Source organism: Berkeleyomyces rouxiae (assembly GCF_048999995.1).
Source record: "Berkeleyomyces rouxiae strain 22BRR77 chromosome Unknown BrBRR77_ptg000007l, whole genome shotgun sequence".
In the NCBI taxonomy this organism is placed as follows: Eukaryota; Fungi; Ascomycota; class Sordariomycetes; order Microascales; family Ceratocystidaceae; genus Berkeleyomyces; species Berkeleyomyces rouxiae.
Window position 1 is genome coordinate 1,197,944 of NW_027396497.1, and position 20,757 is coordinate 1,218,700.

General features: G+C 52.7%; 8 protein-coding genes across 8 annotated transcripts; 6 read left to right on the forward strand and 2 right to left on the reverse strand.

The window, feature by feature from the left end:
• Positions 1 to 255: 255 nt before the first annotated feature.
• BROUX77_006092 (uncharacterized protein) lies at positions 256 to 3,450 on the forward strand (the record flags this gene model as incomplete). Its single annotated transcript, XM_073751038.1, has 1 exon — positions 256 to 3,450. The coding sequence occupies one exon, from the start codon at positions 256 to 258 to the stop codon at positions 3,448 to 3,450; it is 3,195 nt and encodes a 1,064-aa protein (XP_073603962.1).
• Positions 3,451 to 3,839: 389 nt separating this feature from the next.
• BROUX77_006093 (uncharacterized protein) lies at positions 3,840 to 5,377 on the forward strand (the record flags this gene model as incomplete). Its single annotated transcript, XM_073751039.1, has 2 exons — positions 3,840 to 4,102; positions 4,639 to 5,377. The coding sequence occupies 2 exons, from the start codon at positions 3,840 to 3,842 to the stop codon at positions 5,375 to 5,377; spliced, it is 1,002 nt and encodes a 333-aa protein (XP_073603963.1).
• A 663-nt stretch (positions 5,378 to 6,040) lies between these two features.
• BROUX77_006094 (uncharacterized protein) lies at positions 6,041 to 7,947 on the forward strand (the record flags this gene model as incomplete). Its single annotated transcript, XM_073751040.1, has 4 exons — positions 6,041 to 6,304; positions 6,598 to 7,243; positions 7,620 to 7,876; positions 7,927 to 7,947. 4 exons carry the CDS (start codon positions 6,041 to 6,043, stop codon positions 7,945 to 7,947), a joined length of 1,188 nt encoding a protein of 395 aa, XP_073603964.1.
• Positions 7,948 to 8,066: 119 nt separating this feature from the next.
• On the reverse strand, positions 8,067 to 9,532 carry BROUX77_006095 (uncharacterized protein; the record flags this gene model as incomplete). Its single annotated transcript, XM_073751041.1, has 2 exons — positions 8,067 to 9,121; positions 9,499 to 9,532. The coding sequence occupies 2 exons, from the start codon at positions 9,530 to 9,532 to the stop codon at positions 8,067 to 8,069; spliced, it is 1,089 nt and encodes a 362-aa protein (XP_073603965.1).
• Positions 9,533 to 9,763: 231 nt separating this feature from the next.
• Positions 9,764 to 10,369, forward strand: BROUX77_006096 (uncharacterized protein; the record flags this gene model as incomplete). Its single annotated transcript, XM_073751044.1, has 1 exon — positions 9,764 to 10,369. One exon carries the CDS (start codon positions 9,764 to 9,766, stop codon positions 10,367 to 10,369), a length of 606 nt encoding a protein of 201 aa, XP_073603966.1.
• Positions 10,370 to 12,078: 1,709 nt separating this feature from the next.
• On the reverse strand, positions 12,079 to 13,944 carry BROUX77_006097 (uncharacterized protein; the record flags this gene model as incomplete). Its single annotated transcript, XM_073751045.1, has 1 exon — positions 12,079 to 13,944. One exon carries the CDS (start codon positions 13,942 to 13,944, stop codon positions 12,079 to 12,081), a length of 1,866 nt encoding a protein of 621 aa, XP_073603967.1.
• Positions 13,945 to 14,309: 365 nt separating this feature from the next.
• On the forward strand, positions 14,310 to 16,040 carry BROUX77_006098 (uncharacterized protein; the record flags this gene model as incomplete). Its single annotated transcript, XM_073751046.1, has 1 exon — positions 14,310 to 16,040. One exon carries the CDS (start codon positions 14,310 to 14,312, stop codon positions 16,038 to 16,040), a length of 1,731 nt encoding a protein of 576 aa, XP_073603968.1.
• A 56-nt stretch (positions 16,041 to 16,096) lies between these two features.
• BROUX77_006099 (uncharacterized protein) lies at positions 16,097 to 20,032 on the forward strand (the record flags this gene model as incomplete). Its single annotated transcript, XM_073751047.1, has 1 exon — positions 16,097 to 20,032. One exon carries the CDS (start codon positions 16,097 to 16,099, stop codon positions 20,030 to 20,032), a length of 3,936 nt encoding a protein of 1,311 aa, XP_073603969.1.
• Positions 20,033 to 20,757: the final 725 nt, after the last annotated feature.

Here is a 20,757-nt window from a genome sequence, read left to right on the forward strand (position 1 = left end):
AGAACGCTGGTACCATTTAATTCAAAGAGTACCGTCACGGTTGACCGATTAGCCGTGTTTAAAATTGACATATCGGGCCACATAGAAAAACATGTGGCGTGGGTAGTACCAAAATTAGCCGAAGACATCCTGATCGGATACCCATGGCTCAAGAAACAAGGGGCAAGGATAGACTGTGAAGCCGACACAGTTAGATTTAAATCCGGCATTGTCGCTCGAGGAAAGGCGACGACAAACCATACCTTCCGCTCTACCATGGTACGAATAAACAGAGCGAGCACCTTCTTCCGCGCCGCCAAGAGAGATAAGCTGCGGGTTTTTGCAGCTTCAATCGAAGATATCAATAAAGCCTTGGCCCGTTTGGAGAAAGATAGAGTACCAGCCAACCCCAGAGAGTGGAAAAAGAAGATCCCAGCTTGGATCGAGCACGACAAGGTCAAGGTGTTTGATCCAGACGCACAATTTGCTAAAAAGATGCCTCCCCGCCGGCCTGGCCAGGATCATAGGATCGAGTTGACCGTGCCCGACGAAGAAGCTCCATGGGGCCCCCTTTATAGCATGACCAGAGAAGAACTCGTGGTTCTTCGCCAGACGCTTCTTTCATTGCTGGAAAAAGGCTACATTCGCCACAGCCAGTCCACTGCTGCTGCTCCCATCCTATTCGTGAAAAAGCCTGGTGGCGGCCTCCGCTTCTGTGTAGATTATCGTGCACTAAACGCGACTATGAAAAAGAATCGGTACCCACTCCCAAACATCAGCGAGACCCTAGCTAATGCTTCCAAAGCTAAGTGGTTTACGAAACTCGACGTTGTTTCCGCGTTTCATAACATCAGAATCGCCGAGGGAGATGAGTGGAAGACCGCTTTTCGAACGCGACAAGGCCTTTTTGAGTGGAACGTCATGCCTTTTGGTCTGGCCAACGCGCCTGCAGAGTTCCAAAGTTTTGTGAACAGTCTGCTACGCCCATACTTGGATGTGTGGTGCTCTGCCTACGTCGATGACATCTTGATTTATACCGACGGCACGTTAGAGGACCACTACGAGAAGGTCAACTTGGCTTTAGCAAAGGTTCTGGAGGGCCAACTGACAATCGACATTGATAAATGTGAGTTCGCGGTATCGAAAGTGAAGTACCTGGGATACATCCTTGAGCCCGGCAAGATTTCAACCGACCCAACCAAAGTCTCTGCAGTGTCGGACTGGCCAACGCCCAAGAAGGTCAGGGACGTTCGAGCCTTCCTCGGTCTATGCAATTTCTACCGCACCTTTGTCAGAAATTTCACTACTCTAGCGACTCCCTTGCTACAGTTGACAAAGAAAGACCAGGCCTTCCAGTGGGGCGAAAAGGAAGAAGAGTCCTTCCAGGCTCTAAAAGAAGCATTCACCTCGACCCCTGTCCTCTGCACGCACAATCCAGATCTGCCAACTGTTGTTGAGACAGACGCGTCTGGCTACTGTCTCGGTGCAGCGCTTCTACAGACGCAGCCCGATAGATCAACTAGGCCTTGTGCTTATTTCAGCCGCAAAATGACTGCCGCCGAATGCAACTACCCGATCCACGACAAAGAGCTGTTGGCTGTTGTCTGTGCCCTGAAGGAATGGCGTGGCGAACTCAAGGGCCTGAAGGAGACGTTTACCATCGTCTCAGATCATAAAAACTTGCTGCATTTTACCAAGTTGCAGCACTTGTCCGAACGCCAAGCTAGATGGTACCTGACCTTGAGCGAATACAACTGCACCATCGTCCACCGTCCTGGTAAACTCTCCCCTCTCCCAGATGCTCTCTCTCGCCGCGACACCCCAGACAACACGAATGACGCGCGCTACAACGACCGACTAGCCACTATCTTGCACCACGACGGTAACGGCCTGAAAGTTTTCTCGACACAAACCACCAACACGCCAGAAGCCCCTTCTACCCCCGAACTTCCGCCTGCCTTACGGGAACTCTGGTCTGATGCCTGTGCTGCCGATGATGAATACGCCATTATCCATAAAGCGTTGACAGATGGACTGTCACAGTGGCCCGAAACAATCAGACACAAGTTGAGAGTCAACATTTCCGACTGCTCTTTGGACGCCAAATCCGCTATTCGATTTCGGAATAAACTATGGGTACCTACTAACGAGCCATTGAGAACCGCCATCCTACAGAACATTCATGACTCGCCCATGATGCTGCACCCCGGAAAGAACGTCATGCAAGTCGAGCTGTCTAGAGAGTTTTTCTGGCCCCGCTACGTCGAAGATATCCGCCGTTTCTGCCGCAACTGTCAAATTTGTGGTAGTTCTAACATTCGTCGCGACAACAAGGACACCACCCTCAAAGCCTTGCCAATTCCCGACCAGCCTTGGGCCGAGATTGCCATCGACTTTATCGGACCTTTGGAACCAGCACAGAAAGGCGGCATCACCTACACCCACGTCCTAACTGTTATAGACCGTCTATCCAAGGGCGTCATCCTTATTCCCGCCGACGCCCTCGACATGGAATCTGTTGCAGATATGTTCTTCCACCACTTTTACCGACACCACGGCATGCCAAAATCTATTTTGTCTGACCGCGAATTTGTCAACGCAGCTTGGCGACACCTCTGCAAACGCCTAGAGATCGAAAGGCTAACCACAACAGCTTACCATCCGGCTACCAATGGAGCTGCAGAGAGGATGAACGCTGAGATCAAAGTCAAACTTGCCAAACTCAGCGCTGAAGGCCCCGCCTGGCTCAATCTACTGCCCATGGTCGAGTTCAGCATCAATGCCACCCCATCTTCTGCCACTAATGTTTCACCTTTCTTCTTGTCTCACGGCTACCACCCACGAGTCTTCGCCGCACCACCATTGCCTGTCGAACCCGACAATAACGGTCCACTCGGACAGGCTGAGAGGGTCATCCAACGCCTGAGAGACGCCCAGAAATGGGCCCACGCCAACCTTTCTCTGTCACGAGCGGAGATGGAGCAACGCGAGAATGAACACCGACGTCCTGCACCAGATTTTCCTACAGGCTCATACGTTTGGCTCACCCTACGCCCTGAACAACAAGGCTCAGGCCTCGGCAGGAAACTTAGAGCAAAATACCAATACTGCAAAGTGTTGGAACAAGTTACCCCTCACACTTATCGTCTTGAAGTACCGGGTACAACTGCTCACGACGTCTACCATGCCGATCGCCTTCGCTCAGCTGCCAACGACGCTTTCCCTTCCCAAAAGACTCACGACGATCGACCAGCACCTATGGAAGTCATCAATGGTGAAGAATACTGGGAGGTCGAAAAGATCCTAGGCGAACGCACTTCTAACGGTGTCAAGCAAGTCAAAGTCAAATGGAAAGGCTACGTCAGACCTGGCTGGGAACCAGTCGACCTTCTGGTCGATACCGACGCCTACAAACTATGGCTCAGCCAAAAAGGAACCAAAACGACGCGCAAAAGGAGGAAGAGAGGCTGATGTTGGGGTTGCACCCTTAAGGACCGACGGAAGCCCGACACCAACACTAACGGCGTATCCTCGAAGGACTAGTCCGGCGCTGGTACGGCAAAACTAATGCCAGACCAGAACCAAGACTAACGGCACTTCCTAGAGGAACTAGTTGTCGTCGCCGCCGATCGTCGGTTGCCTCCCTTTCCAACAGGATAAATAGTCGCATTGTTTCTACACCATTTAGAGAGTTTAGTTTTGTTCTTCAATTCGAGATCTTTGTCCCTCTGTGTCCCTTTCTGTGAAGATCCAGCTTAGCGTAATCACACCTTAACAACCATCCCGTCCGTGTTGCGTCCCAACCCGACAAGGACGAGCTTGCCCCCGATGACTCAGACCTGCCTCTCCTGGGGCATAACATGAGTGTCAAGACTCGACTCGGCTGCATCATGCGCGAGTTGAAGCCATTGGTGGCAGGCATGTGGAGACGAGAACGTCGCCGACAGGAGTGGGATAGTCCCTGGCAGCCGCCACTGACCGACCGCATCTCCATCGTCGTCGACCCTGGACCCAAGGAGGACGCTGCCGTCAGGCATGCCCAGTTCTTGTCAAGACTTCCGAACGATGCCGTCACCGTGTATACGGACGGCTCCAAAGAAGGCTCCAGGTGCTCGCTTGCAGCGTGCGTGGTCGATACCAAAACCGGTGAAATCAAAACGAAAGTCAGTCATCGACTGCAAGATGTGGAGGTTGCAGACTGCGAGAGCGCCGCCATCGTGGAGGCACTCACGCTCCTCGCCAAAACAGAAAAAACAACAAAGCAAGCTCGCCCCTGCTATGTGTTTTTTTTTTTTTTTTTTTTTATTCATTACTCGCATGGAACCTGACAGGGTTATGGCGAGGTGTATATTAATACTATACACGAATCAAGGTTTAACGGAATCTCAAACAAGCTAGCTACTACACATAATATACTCCAAACCCCTGGCAGGGAGGCAGTTACATCTAAGATCCCACAAATATAATCCCCAAGTTATGACAGAAAGGAAATACATGAATAGCTTTTGGTATGAATTTCCAACGAGCAGCACTAACCCCAAGTGCCCCAGTCAAGGTTGACTGCTCGTAGAAAATTGGCGTCACTGGTAGGAATCGAACCTACGACTTCTCGGTAGCTAACTGAAAAGCCTTGCCAGGTGCTATACCACTGCACCACAGCGACTGCTATGTGTTTGTCGACAGCCAAGCTGCCATTGCGATGCTCCGCAAGCACGGCCACTTCGCGTGGCAGGCCCGCCGCGTCCTCGGTACATTCACGTCGCCAGTCACGGTGATGTGGTGTCCCGGGCACATGGGCATAGCGGGGAACGAGATTGCAGACGCGGTTGCACGCCAGGCTCTCGAGAGTGATGATGAACGCAAGTTCAGCTCACTGGGCAGTGTCTTCGCCAGGGTTAGGAGGTTTACCATGGACAAGTGGGAGACTCTCTGGGCTTTTGAGCGAGACACCGCCGCTGGTCCCTCCCACGGCTCGCACTACCTGCGTACCATCGGTGGTGATCCAGTTCTCCGTGCTAAGGCGCCCAAGGTTTCCGGACCAAGATGGCTAACCTCGGCGTACTTCCAGATGAAGGTGGGTAAAGGCAACTTGTTGCCCTACCTGCTGCTCATCAAGAAGACGGACTCGGACCGGTGCCGCCGTTGTCAAGAACATGAAAGCGAGAGCGTTGAGCATGTGCTGCTGCACTGCGCCGCATTTTCTGCAGAGCGTCAAGAGATGGCCATGGCATTGAGTCCTCAGTCGCTAGATCTTCCGACGCTTTTCAATACGAATAACGGAACCGAGGTGCTGCTGAAGTTTGTTCGCAAGACGGGTTTTTGCACGAAGGCCTGGGTAAAAGGTGTGGGGAGAAGAGAAAGTAGTGGTGGGAGGAGAGTGGAGGAAGTTGAGGAGTGAGGAGGAGTTGGTGCTTGTGTCTTTGGACAAATTACTGTGTCGACCACGACGTATTTCCTTTGTCGTTGATTTTTGCTGGAGTTTGGATGTTTTTTTTTTTTTATTCATTACTCGCATGGAACCTGACAGGGTTATGGCGAGGTGTATATTAATACTATACACGAATCAAGGTTTAACGGAATCTCAAACAAGCTAGCTACTACACATAATATACTCCAAACCCCTGGCAGGGAGGCAGTTACATCTAAGATCCCACAAATATAATCCCCAAGTTATGACAGAAAGGAAATACATGAATAGCTTTTGGTATGAATTTCCAACGAGCAGCACTAACCCCAAGTGCCCCAGTCAAGGTTGACTGCTCGTAGAAAATTGGCGTCACTGGTAGGAATCGAACCTACGACTTCTCGGTAGCTAACCGAAAAGCCTTGCCAGGTGCTATACCACTGCACCACAGCGACTAGTTTGGATGTTGTTTTATTGTACCTTGCTATGTGTAGATTTACTGCACCTCGCCATAACCCTATCAGGTTCCATGCGAGTAATGAATAAAAAAAAAAAAAAAAAAAACTGCGGCAGCGTAAGCTCGATGCCGAGTCGACTTCTGGCCGCCGCTCCGGTTATTACCCGTCCGCCCCCGCTGCCCACCGCCATCCCGACGCCATGGACTGGGAACGAACCCGTCGCGTTGCCCCCCAGCCTACCCGTGCGCCTGCTGCCCGCCGCACTGCCCGCTGGGCGAGCGAAGAGGAACGAGAGAGACGTCGTCGCGCTGGCCTCTGCATCCGCTGTGGCGCCTCAGGTCACTTTGTACGGGAATGCCCCTACGATGTGCCTCCCAACCGGAACGCGCCTCCTGCCCGTGTCCGCGGTGTACACGTGCCCACGCCGCCGCAGCTAGACGATGACCTGGATGCCGATTTCGGTGTCGTACAGTTGCCCACTGCTCAGTCGGAAAACTGAGACCCTCCGGTGACAGTCGCCCCCGGAGGGGTAAGAACAAGAAGGGAACGTCCCCTTTGCTTGTGAGAGGCTCCTTATCTGTTGACGTTGTAATCAACGGCTCTCACAACTCAGTAGCTTTAGTCGACACCGGAAATACAGTCTCCTTGATCATATCCCAGACCCTCGTGAAACGATTGAAACTACCTTGTTCTGCGCTGCAAACTTCCCTTTCCCTAAAACCTTTTAATGACCAACCTTCTTCTGTGGCCACTCAGGCTGCCCGCTTCGAGCTGGATCTCGGCGGCCTCCGGGAAGAAGTCCTTGCCCTTGTCGTACCCGACATTTATGATGACGAACTTCTTATTGGATACCCGTGGCTGAGCCACCACAACGCCCTAATAGACTGCAACCGGCACCGTTTGGTGCTCCCCCACTTCTCCGTCCCTCGCTCTGTTTCGACCATTCGGAACTTGGACACCCCTACGGAATTGAAAGCTGCACGTGTCAGCAAGATCTTGCACCAGGACTTGAAGGTCTTTGCTGCGAGCATACAGGATATCAACAAAGCATTGGAAAAGTTGGCCCGAGAGAACGAGCCTGTTACAGATGACTGGAAGGAAAAGGTTCCCAGTTGGATAGACCCACAGAATGTTGTTGCTTTTGACCCAGAAGCACTCTACACGCGCCGCCTCCCGCCGCTGCGTCCCGGGATGAACCACGAGATTCATCTAACTGTCCCTGACTCGGAAGCTCCCTGGGGACCACTGTACAGCCTTTCCCACGATGAGTTGATAGTACTGCGCCAAACGTTACTGAACCTACTGAACAAGAAGTTCATTCGAATGAGTAGTTCCACTGCTGCTGCCCCCATCCTGTTCGTCAAGAAACCTGGCGGTGGACTTAGATTCTGCGTGGACTACCGTCTGTTTTTTTTTTTTTTTTATTCATTACTCGCATGGAACCTGACAGGGTTATGGCGAGGTGTATATTAATACTATACACGAATCAAGGTTTAACGGAATCTCAAACAAGCTAGCTACTACACATAATATACTCCAATCCCCTGGCAGGGAGGCAGTTACATCTAAGATCCCACAAATATAATCCCCAAGTTATGACAGAAAGGAAATACATGAATAGTTTTTGGTATGAATTTCCAACGAGCAGCACTAACCCCAAGTGCCCCAGTTAAGGTTGACTGCTCGTAGAAAATTGGCGTCACTGGTAGGAATCGAACCTACGACTTCTCGGTAGCCAACCGAAAAGCCTTGCCAGGTGCTATACCACTGCACCACAGCGACCTACCGTCTGTTGAACAAGCTGATGAAGAAGGATAGATACCCGTTACCCAACTTCAAGGAAACACTACGCCAAATCAGCCGTTCAAAGTGGTTCACTAAGCTTGACGTCGTTGCAGCGTTCCATAATATCCGTATCGAGCCAGGCCACGAATGGAAGACCGCTTTCCGTACGCGCCTGGGCTCCTTTGAATGGAACGTGATGCCGTTTGGTTTGTCCAATGCTCCTGCCCAATTCCAACGCTTCCTGAATTCCGTATTGTTTTTTTTTTTTTTTTTATTCATTACTCGCATGGAACCTGATAGGGTTATGGCGAGGTGCAGTAAATCTACACATAGCAAGGTACAATAAAACAACATCCAAACTCCAGCAAAAATCAACGACAAAGGAAATACGTCGTGGTCGACACAGTAATTTGTCCAAAGACACAAGCACCAACTCCTCCTCACTCCTCAACTTCCTCCACTCTCCTCCCACCACTACTTTCTCTTCTCCCCACACCTTTTACCCAGGCCTTCGTGCAAAAACCCGTCTTGCGAACAAACTTCAGCAGCACCTCGGTTCCGTTATTCGTATTGAAAAGCGTCGGAAGATCTAGCGACTGAGGACTCAATGCCATGGCCATCTCTTGACGCTCTGCAGAAAATGCGGCGCAGTGCAGCAGCACATGCTCAACGCTCTCGCTTTCATGTTCTTGACAACGGCGGCACCGGTCCGAGTCCGTCTTCTTGATGAGCAGCAGGTAGGGCAACAAGTTGCCTTTACCCACCTTCATCTGGAAGTACGCCGAGGTTAGCCATCTTGGTCCGGAAACCTTGGGCGCCTTAGCACGGAGAACTGGATCACCACCGATGGTACGCAGGTAGTGCGAGCCGTGGGAGGGACCAGCGGCGGTGTCTCGCTCAAAAGCCCAGAGAGTCTCCCACTTGTCCATGGTAAACCTCCTAACCCTGGCGAAGACACTGCCCAGTGAGCTGAACTTGCGTTCATCATCACTCTCGAGAGCCTGGCGTGCAACCGCGTCTGCAATCTCGTTCCCCGCTATGCCCATGTGCCCGGGACACCACATCACCGTGACTGGCGACGTGAATGTACCGAGGACGCGGCGGGCCTGCCACGCGAAGTGGCCGTGCTTGCGGAGCATCGCAATGGCAGCTTGGCTGTCGACAAACACATAGCAGGGGCGAGCTTGCTTTGTTGTTTTTTCTGTTTTGGCGAGGAGCGTGAGTGCCTCCACGATGGCGGCGCTCTCGCAGTCTGCAACCTCCACATCTTGCAGTCGATGACTGACTTTCGTTTTGATTTCACCGGTTTTGGTATCGACCACGCACGCTGCAAGCGAGCACCTGGAGCCTTCTTTGGAGCCGTCCGTATACACGGTGACGGCATCGTTCGGAAGTCTTGACAAGAACTGGGCATGCCTGACGGCAGCGTCCTCCTTGGGTCCAGGGTCGACGACGATGGAGATGCGGTCGGTCAGTGGCGGCTGCCAGGGACTATCTATTACGGATAGGGCCCGAAGAAAGGATTAGGGTTCCGGGTACAGCCAACGACTCGGGACAATGATAGGTTCCTGAGGTGGACAGTCGGGCCTGTGGAGGAAGACGTCAGTTAGACAGAGTGCTAAGACGTATGGTCGGTTGAGATGAAGAGGCAACACACAACTTAGATGGCTATTCTGAGAATAGAGCGGCACAAAGAGGAAGGAGGAGGAACAATCACACACTTCAAAGAAGAAGAAAGGTTGAACACGAGGAGGACGCTGCCGTCAGGCATGCCCAGTTCTTGTCAAGACTTCCGAACGATGCCGTCACCGTGTATACGGACGGCTCCAAAGAAGGCTCCAGGTGCTCGCTTGCAGCGTGCGTGGTCGATACCAAAACCGGTGAAATCAAAACGAAAGTCAGTCATCGACTGCAAGATGTGGAGGTTGCAGACTGCGAGAGCGCCGCCATCGTGGAGGCACTCACGCTCCTCGCCAAAACAGAAAAAATAACAAAGCAAGCTCGCCCCTGCTATGTGTTTGTCGACAGCCAAGCTGCCATTGCGCGGCTCCGCAAACACGGCCACTTCGCGTGGCAGGCCCGCCGCGTCCTAGGTACATTCACGTCGCCAGTCACGGTGATGTGGTGTCCCGGGCACATGGGCATAGTGGGGAACGAGATTGCAGACGCGGTTGCACGCCAGGCTCTCGAGAGTGATGATGAACGCAAGTTCAGCTCACTGGGCAGTGTCTTCGCCAGGGTTAGGAGGTTTACCATGGACAAGTGGGAGACTCTCTGGGCTTTTGAGCGAGACACCGCCGCTGGTCCCTCCCACGGCTCGCACTACCTGCGTACCATCGGTGGTGATCCAGTTCTCCGTGCTAAGGCGCCCAAGGTTTCCGGACCAAGATGGCTAACCTCGGCGTACTTCCAGATGAAGGTGGGTAAAGGCAACTTGTTGCCCTACCTGCTGCTCATCAAGAAGACGGACTCGGACCGGTGCCGCCGTTGTCAAGAACATGAAAGCGAGAGCGTTGAGCATGTGCTGCTGCACTGCGCCGCATTTTCTGCAGAGCGTCAAGAGATGGCCATGGCATTGAGTCCTAAGTCGCTAGATCTCCCGACGCTCTTCAATACGAATAACGGAACCGAGGTGCTGCTGAAGTTTGTTCGCAAGACGGGTTTTTGCACGAAGGCCTGGGTAGAAGGTGTGGGGAGAAGAGAAAGTAGTGGTGGGAGGAGAGTGGAGGAAGTTGAGGAGTGAGGAGGAGTTGGTGCTTGTGTCTTTGGACAAATTACTGTGTCGACCACGACGTATTTCCTTTGTCGTTGATTTTTGCTGGAGTTTGGATGTTGTTTTATTGTACCTTGCTATGTGTAGATTTACTGCACCTCGCCATAACCCTATCAGGTTCCATGCGAGTAATGAATAAAAAAAAAAAAAAAAAAAGGTTGAACTGCAAAGAAAGCAAGAACAGAATGGTATAAAGAAGAAGAAGAAGGTAAGCAAGTGCATGTGATTGTTAAGCTTGGAGAACAAGAGTAAACCTGATCAACTCAGGGCAGGAGACGACGATATTTATGTTGTCGGCGCTCCTGACAAAACTCTGTCTTCCCAAGCTAGAAACAATCAACATCTAACTACGAACAAAAGATAAGTCTCGTGTAAACAAGACGTAACAGGTTCGTAACAATCGAACCAGATAACAACCCCCACCTAAGCACGCAATGGCAATTGCAACAAGAAAACTCCGCAGCAGCAGAACAACGTCTATCAGAGCACCCGTGCTCAGCACATCCCACGACAACCTCATATCCGTTGATCAACTCACGATCTACACAGACCAACCTGTGCCATAAGCGCATCTTCATAGGTCGCCGACCTTCGGCGTTGTGGAAAAGAAGAGTGGGGTAGGTCTCATGCATAACCCTTAGCATGAGCAGTGTCAGGATAGCTATTCATGACAGTAGCCCCCCTTTTTATGACTGATTTCCACAGCAGTACTAAGATCGTCTGGCGTTAGGCATCCTCTTGTAGAATTCTGCAACCTTCTCAGGTGCATTGGCTAAATGGTCCAGAGGTTCCCAGGAGGGTCCATCATGTTCATAGCCCTCCCAAACTACTTGATATTGCAGAGGGCCACGCGAAGACACGCCTATAATTTCCTTGACCACAAATTCTTCCTCGCCATCTACTATGACGGGAGGAGGAGGAGGGTTTTTCTGGCCAGGAAGAGGATCCGACGCACATGGTTCCAGCAGACAAACGTGGAAGACGGGATGAACCTTCATAGTGGCAGGGAGTGCCAACTCGTAGGCATGCGAAGACACCTTCCGTAGAATCTTAAATGGGCCAAGCTTCTTGAAGTCCAACTTCTTTGAAGGACGAGTAGTTCGAATATTTCTACTCAAAAGCCACACTAAGTCCCCTTCTCGAAGGAGAGGGGCGGAAGATTTGTGTCGATTCGCGTACTCGGTCATCCGCTCACGGCTCCACGTAATTTCAGTCTTTAAAAACTGACAAATGTTGTCAAGCTCTTTAACAAAGTTCCGCAACGGGCCTTTTTCCACAGAGACTGGGAGCGACTCACGCCCACTTCTGGGGTGAAACCCGTGGTTCGCAAAGAAGGGCGTCGTAGTCGCTGTGGTGCAGTGGTATAGCACCTGGCAAGGCTTTTCGGTTGGCTACCGAGAAGTCGTAGGTTCGATTCCTACCAGTGACACCAATTTTCTACGAGCAGTCAACCTTAACTGGGGCACTTGGGGTTAGTGCTGCTCGTTGGAAATTCATACCAAAAGCTATTCATGTATTTCCTTTCTGTCATAACTTGGGGATTATATTTGTGGGATCTTAGATGTAACTGCCTCCCTGCCAGGGGATTGGAGTATATTATGTGTAGTAGCTAGCTTGTTTGAGATTCCGTTAAACCTTGATTCGTGTATAGTATTAATATACACCTCGCCATAACCCTGTCAGGTTCCATGCGAGTAATGAATAAAAAAAAAAAAAAAAAAGAAGGGCGTCAGCATAGTAGAACTGGACTCGGAGTCATTGTAAGAGAACTCCGCCAAGGGCAAAAGATCAGCCCAATTGTCCTGTCTATAGTTGGTGTAACCCCGCAGGTATTGCTCCAAAATAGAGTTCACACGCTCAGTCTGACCATCGGTCTGAGGGTGGAACGCAGTACTCAGATTTTGCTTTATGCCCAACAGTTTGGCTAAAGCCTTGGAAAAAGCCGACGTAAACAGACTACCCCTGTCGGACACAATGTCCAATGGCAGACCGTGGAGCCTATACACTGCTGACAAATAGAGCTTAGCAAAACCTGCAGCATCCAGCGAGGAATCGCAAGGTATAAAGTGAGCCATTTTGCTAAGCCTATCGACGACAACGAGAATCATGTCAAAAGAATTGGAGACCGGCAAGCCGGTGATAAAATCAAGGGACACAGATGTCCACCGAGCTTGCGGAATGGTCAGAGGTTTCAGTAGACCGTAGGGACTATGTCGCGCGGACTTGATCCGTTGGCAGACCTCACAATTTCGGATGTACCGGATGACATCACGACGCATCCCGGGCCACCAGTATTCCCGAACAAGAAGTTCAAAAGTGTTCTTTTGTCCAGGGTGTCCGCTAGGCATAATATCATGACAATTCTTCAATGCACGAACTCGTAGATCCTCGTTCGGCAAATATAGAAGGTCGTTGACAAACAAAAGACCGTCATTGTCAAGCCTGCAGACACTGAGGTCCACATCTGGAGGTTTGGTCGACTGGCCTCGAAGAGCAGAAATAACATCAAGAGCCCACTTGTCCGTGGATAGCGCGATTTTTACCTCGTCTACCAAAGACATGGTACCAATAAAATTTTCAGGGGGAATAATAGGAGCACACAGCTCTTTATCCTCCTCAGAAGAAGAAGAAACGAGGTCTTCGTAGCGTCCGGTCAGGGCATCAGCTCTAGAATTCAAGGAGCCAGGCCTATAAGTGATGACATAACGGTACTCGCTCAGTTCCATAGCCCACCTCGCTTGCCGTCTGTTCATGGCCGGAATTTGCTTAAGAACGGCTAAATTCCGATGGTCCGTCAATACCAGAACAGGTTTTTCCAGACTTTCAACCATGAATCGCCACGACTTTAGAGACTCCACAATGGCTAACAACTCCTTGTCACCTACGCCGTAGTTACACTGGGCAGGATTCATTTTTTGAGAGAAATAGGCCACGGGGTGTAGTAGAAGCCCCTTGTCAGTCGGGTGGTATTGAGACATGACGGCAGATATTACACGGTCAGACGCGTCTGTTTCAATAACAGTGTCCAACAGGTAATCAAAGTGCTTGAGGATAGGTTCAGAGCAGAAAAGGTCCTTCAGGGTGTGAAATGCTGCCTCACATTCAGAGGACCAGACAAAAGATTGCGTCTTTTTAGTCAACTCGAAGAGAGGTGTGCAGATTCTAGAGAAGTCACGGATGAACCTCCTATAGAAATTGGCAAAACCCAAAAAGGACTGGACTCCCTTAACAGTTCGGGGAGCCTCCCACTCACGGACAGCCGCAACTTTAGCGGGGTCCATCTTCAGAGCATCGGCTGAAATAACAAAGCCAACAAAGGTAGTTTCAGTCTTGTCGAATTCGCATTTTTCACCCTTGACAAACAGACTGGCCTGCGCTAATTTTAGCAGGACTTTGCGCACATGAACATCATGTTCCTCTTGGTTCAGAGAGAACACCAGGATATCATCCAAGTAACAGACACAGAATATGTCCAAATACTCCGACAAGACCTCGCTGACATATTTCTGACACGTGGCAGGAGCATTGGTGAGCCCAAACGGCATCACATTGTACTCAAAAATGCCATATCGAGTTCTGAAAGCTGTCTTGTATTCATCACCTTTCTTGATGCGAATCAAGTGGTACGCGGCTCTCAGATCCAGCTTTGTAAAAATGTTTCCCGTAGCCGCCGTGCGCAGTGATTCATTGATCCGAGGCAGAGGAGTTACGTCTTTGATGGTGATATCATTGACGGCTCGGAAATCAACACAGAATCGTAAACTGCCTGGCTTCCTAGCAAAAAGAATCGGGGAAGCCAGCGGCGAAGAGGAAGAGGAAATAAAGCCTTTAGCAAGCATGCCATCAACTGTCAATACCCAGACAGACACGGGCTAAGCACAAGGCCAACAGATATACACCTGCATCAAAAATGGCCAAATCGACAGAAAAACTCACCAAAACGACTCTGAGCAACAGCTCAATTGATTCTAAGACTAGTTCGAGCAGTGCATCGAACAAAATAGACAAGAAACCGACCGCGCGCGATGAAACGCGCCGCACGACGCGCCTGGGGCTGAGTTTTGCCCAGATGGCGAGCCAGGAACCGCGTTCCGACGACGACGAGCTGCTGCGTTCACCGTCGCAGCCTGCGCCCGTCACCTCATCGATGAAAGTCGATGCAGGTGTTGAAGATGCGCCGGTGGTTGAGATTCCCTCGACACCCGACTCGCGCGACTCGGACGCGACAACGCCGACGCCTAATGCACTGGATGGGAACCTGTTCGTGTTCAGCCAGGCTCAGCGCGATGAGAACGACACCAACAACACCAACAACACCAACAACAACAACAACGACCAGACGATTCCGGCGAAGCGCGCCCGAGAGATTGCTCTCATGTTGGAGCGCAAGCGCCGGCGCGACGAGCAGAACGCCGCCATCATGAACGAGGTCTTCCTTGTTCTAGAACGACTCAAGGAGTCAGCCTCCGAGGCCCAGCTGATGCGCATCCTGCGCCAGTTTGGCAACGAGTGCGGGCTCGTCGTAATGTCGCGCCACGACCACAAGACGCTGGTTGAGATGGAAGTCTCAAAGGCTGCCCGCCCCAAGCCAGCACACGAGGCTGAAGCCGTGGCTGCGTACAGCGAGGCTGCGACGCAGACACCTGAGGTGCCAGCCGCGCCTTCTGTCCTGGGCAGTGAGCCCTGTGCCAGCAAAAAAAACGCCACCCCTGCGCCTAAGGCCAATAAGCGCAGACGCCGCGGCAAAAAGGCCAAAAAAAATGCTGCGACCGCCGCAACCGCCGCAACCGCCGCCACTGACCAGGCTGATGCTATGGTCATCGACACCGCTGGCGACCAGTCCAGCACACCCGACACCACTACCTCGACCACCACCTCGACCGCCACTACTACTACCGATGACGCCGCCGCGCCTCCCGCCCCGGACACGGCTATGGCTGATGCCGACGCGCCCACTGAGTCCCCCGACACGTGGACCGTAGTCGCCAAGCGCGCCCAGAAGAAGGCTGCCGACAAAACCACGACCCCCGCCCCCAACACGACCACCACCACGACCACCACGACTGCCCCTCGCGAGAAAACGGCCGTCGTTATTGTCACCACACCCGAGTCGAGAGCCAGCGCGCTGCCCCAGCGACGCGTGCGCGACGCGGTGAACCGCCTTCTTGGCAAGACTGCAGTGTCTGCGGTCCAGCGCACCAAGGCGGGCAACATCTTGCTGCACGCTGTGGACAGTGAGGCCGTCAGATTGATGACCTCCAATCTGCAGCGCGTGGTCAAGGAGCTGTCCTGCTTTGGCGCCTGCGAGTTCACGCGCGCCACATCTCCCGGCTCCAGAACCCACAAGTCGTCAAAGCTCTGCTTTGTCATCCACGGTGTGCCGATTGAAGACGGTTTCGACAGTCTCAAGGAGCTGCCCAAGGACATGGCGGACTTCAACGGCGTCAAGATCTCCGACTCGCTGCGCTGGCTTGTGGTCCCTGCCAAGGGTAAGCAGGCTGGCTCGGTGGTCGTCGAGGCCCTGACCCAGGCTGACTACGACAAGTGTGTCGGCAAAAACGTCAACGTCGGCGGCGCTATTGTCCCAGCAGTGCCCTACGTTGACCGCAAATCTACGACAGACGGCCCCCCTCGCCTATGAAAGAGGGCCCTACGGCCGGACAACGTCTACGCATCCTTCAGCACAACGTGCACAAAATGAAGGCTGTTCATGAGACAATACTTGAGGCTGCTGCAACCGGAAAGGCGGACATTGTCTGCATCCAGGAGCCTTATACCATAAAACTCAAAGCTGGGTATAGAACATTGACGCAGCCGGGCTTCACCCTGGTTGTGCCGTTTAATGTTAGGAATCTCGAGGCCATGCCTTTGCGCCCGCGGGTCCTGACCTACGTCCGCCAAGGCCTGCCGTTTTCTGTGCTGTTCGAGTTTGGCGATGCTGAGAGTGATATTCAGACCCTGCGCATCCTTGCGTCGGAGCCGTTTTCGCTTCTCAATGTCTACAACGAACGCCAGCTGACTGTGCAGCCTGTCCCCGAGACCCAACCCCGCCCCTATACCATTGAGCGCACCAATCTTTTATCGCGCAATATTGACACCAGTACTTTGCTTCTCGGCGACTTCAATCTCCATCACCATTGGTGGAATTCCCAGCGAGAGCATCCCCACGAACCACGAGCTGACTCTTTTGCTAACTGGCTGATGTCGCAGAATGCCACCCTGATTGTCGACGACGACTACGTTGAACGCAACGGCGGCACATACGTCAACAGCAGCACGACCTCGGTGATCGACCTCGCATTTTCCCTGCGGTCTCGACCGGGCCTGTTTACGAACTGGAGGTATCTTCAGGAGACGGGCTCCGATCACCGGGCCATCAGTTTTGATTACGTCAGCACCACCACACCCAAAACCCTAACACGTAACCCGGCGTTCAACACCAAGACGGCCGACTGGTCGCTGTTTCGCAAGGAATGGCTGGCTGGCCAGGCTGACCTTGAGCTTCAGCTGTCCCTGGCAGAGATTTCTGCAGACGGTGACGCAATGGCGCGACTGCTTTCCGAGGCCCTGCAATCTGCTTGTCAGAGGTGCATGTCAGTGAAGAGGCACAGTGCCCGCGCAAAGCCATGGTGGACGCCCGAGCTACAATCACAACGTCAGGCCGCATCGCGCGCAGAGAGAAGATACAGACGAGGCAGGCTGTCGCTGGTTGAGTTTCATTCGATTCGCAACAAGTACACCCATGCTGTCGAAGATGCTAAGTCTACTCACTGGACTACCTTTCTTTCTGACGCTGACAACGAAAAGGTCTACACAGCCTGGAAATACACCAAGCCAGCTACGGCGAGTTACTTCCCCCCCATCCAGGGGCCAGACGGGTTAGCCAATACCCCCGAGGAGAAGGAAAAGGCTTTCCTGACGCTACTGGGTGCTACGTCTAGCGCAGGTGTCGACCCCCGACCTGACATTGCGGATACACACGACCCCCATCACGACCCCCATCACGACACCCCCCACGACACCCCCCCGAACGACACCGACCGAAGCATATACCCCTGGCCTGACCTTACAGACCACGAGATCAAGGAGGCAATCATGTCCGCCAACGCCAAGAAGGCCCCCGGGCCCGACGGCATGAACGCCAAGATCATCCAGATCGCCTTTGAGGCCCATCCCGCGCCCTTTCTCTCCGTCTACAAAGCCCTGTCTCGCCTCGGAATACACCCCACACTCTGGAAGCAAGCTACTGGGATTGTGCTCGCGAAAGACGGAAAGGCTGATTATTCAGTCGTAAAGTCCTACCGCATCATCTCACTGCTCAACTGTCTAGGCAAAGTGCTCGAGAAAGTCTTTGCGACCCGCTTAGGGTACCTCGCTAATTGCCATGACAGCTCGCTTCTAGACGACACTCAACTGGGAGGCCGCAAACAGCGTTCAGCCATGGACGCCGCTCTCGTATACGTCAGCCACCTGCAGAAGGTCAAGGAGATGAAGCTCGTTCCAAGCACTCTCTTCCTTGACGTCAAGGGCGCTTTCGACCACGTGTCAAAGCCCTGCTTGATGCGCAGCTTACGTGAGCTCGGTCTTCCCCTGGTGTTCCGAAAATGGGTTGCTTCGTTCCTCCAGGACCGTACTGTCGGCCTGCACATCGAGGGTCAGCCGTTTCCGATGACCCCGGTTAACATCGGCATCCCCCAAGGTTCCCCCATCAGTCCTCTACTCTTCCTGTTGTATGCTCGGCATATAGTGGCTCGGGTGGCCGGCGACACACCACAACTTCAGCTGTCGTATATAGACGACTTCAGCGTAACCGTGGCGTCCAAAAGCCCGAGGCGTTCAGCGGCGCTTCTCGAAGAACTCGTGACGGAGCTGCGGGCCAAGGCTCGTGACTACGGCATTGAGTTTGAAGAGAGCAAAACTGAGCTCATCCACTACACCGATGCTGCAAAGTGGGCCTCCCAAACTGTCCGAGTAGGTGATGTCACTGTGCGTCCCCAAAAGATGGTCAAGTGGCTAGGTTTCCATTTCGACAACAGACTTTCGTTTAAACAGCACGTCCAGGCACGGACCCAAAAGGCTGAGATCGCGTTCCGCGGCTTGCTTCGGCTCGCTTCGAACACGCGTGGACTGTCCATCGCGGCACTCCGTCAGCTCTACATCTCCTGTGTGGGTACCGTCGCCGATTACGGATCAATTCTCTGGTATGACCCGTCAAAACCCCAGCTCAGTCTGCAAAGGGTATACCAGAAACTGCAAAGCCAAGCTGCCGCCCGTATCCTAGGTACATTCCGCGGTTCACCAACACGCGCCGTCGAAGTCGAGGCCGGCCTCCCGCCCCCCTCTATTCGATTCGCCAAAGCACGCATGGCCTACGCCGCTCGCACTCTCCGCCTCCAACGCAACCATCCCGTCCGTGTTGCGTCCCAACCCGACAAGGACGAGCTTGCCCCCGATGACTCAGACCTGCCTCTCCTGGGGCATAACATGAGTGTCAAGACTCGACTCGGCTGCATCATGCGCGAGTTGAAGCCATTGGTGGCAGGCATGTGGAGACGAGAACGTCGCCGACAGGAGTGGGATAGTCCCTGGCAGCCGCCACTGACCGACCGCATCTCCATCGTCGTCGACCCTGGACCCAAGGAGGACGCTGCCGTCAGGCATGCCCAGTTCTTGTCAAGACTTCCGAACGATGCCGTCACCGTGTATACGGACGGCTCCAAAGAAGGCTCCAGGTGCTCGCTTGCAGCGTGCGTGGTCGATACCAAAACCGGTGAAATCAAAACGAAAGTCAGTCATCGACTGCAAGATGTGGAGGTTGCAGACTGCGAGAGCGCCGCCATCGTGGAGGCACTCACGCTCCTCGCCAAAACAGAAAAAATAACAAAGCAAGCTCGCCCCTGCTATGTGTTTGTCGACAGCCAAGCTGCCATTGCGCGGCTCCGCAAACACGGCCACTTCGCGTGGCAGGCCCGCCGCGTCCTAGGTACATTCACGTCGCCAGTCACGGTGATGTGGTGTCCCGGGCACATGGGCATAGTGGGGAACGAGATTGCAGACGCGGTTGCACGCCAGGCTCTCGAGAGTGATGATGAACGCAAGTTCAGCTCACTGGGCAGTGTCTTCGCCAGGGTTAGGAGGTTTACCATGGACAAGTGGGAGACTCTCTGGGCTTTTGAGCGAGACACCGCCGCTGGTCCCTCCCACGGCTCGCACTACCTGCGTACCATCGGTGGTGATCCAGTTCTCCGTGCTAAGGCGCCCAAGGTTTCCGGACCAAGATGGCTAACCTCGGCGTACTTCCAGATGAAGGTGGGTAAAGGCAACTTGTTGCCCTACCTGCTGCTCATCAAGAAGACGGACTCGGACCGGTGCCGCCGTTGTCAAGAACATGAAAGCGAGAGCGTTGAGCATGTGCTGCTGCACTGCGCCGCATTTTCTGCAGAGCGTCAAGAGATGGCCATGGCATTGAGTCCTAAGTCGCTAGATCTCCCGACGCTCTTCAATACGAATAACGGAACCGAGGTGCTGCTGAAGTTTGTTCGCAAGACGGGTTTTTGCACGAAGGCCTGGGTAGAAGGTGTGGGGAGAAGAGAAAGTAGTGGTGGGAGGAGAGTGGAGGAAGTTGAGGAGTGAGGAGGAGTTGGTGCTTGTGTCTTTGGACAAATTACTGTGTCGACCACGACGTATTTCCTTTGTCGTTGATTTTTGCTGGAGTTTGGATGTTGTTTTATTGTACCTTGCTATGTGTAGATTTACTGCACCTCGCCATAACCCTATCAGGTTCCATGCGAGTAATGAATAAAAAAAAAAAAAAAAAAAAAGCATGCCATCTAGATATTTTTTGACAGCCTGCAACTCGAGTGGAGTCATATCGTACAGCGGGGCCTTGGGGTATTTCGCATCGGGAACGAAGTTAATCGCATGATCAATGTCCCGGTGAGGTGGTAGTTGATCAGCACCTTCTCGAGAGAACAGAGGAAGTAGGTCATGGTATTTCTTCGGGATGCGTTCAAGGAGCCGTGCATGCTCTTGTTCCGGAGTTAGGTCCTCCTGATTGAGATAATCCAGGACTTCCTGAGCGGTGACACGATAAATCTGTAGTTTCTCAGCTTTGGCAAAGCGATGCAAAGCCTGAGACGACACCGTCACACAGGAACAAGACACAGCTGACGATTGTGCAATAAAAGAAGGAAGGGGTGAAGTGGCTGAAGCAGGAGCAGATCCCTCAATCTGACTGCCAGCGGTAGAAGCAATATTTTTGTCGTTTTTTGTATAAGAAAAATCAAACGAAGCGCCAGAATCAGTAGAAGCAGTCGAAACAGAAGAAGAAGAAGAAGAAGAATCAGAAGCTGCCACAG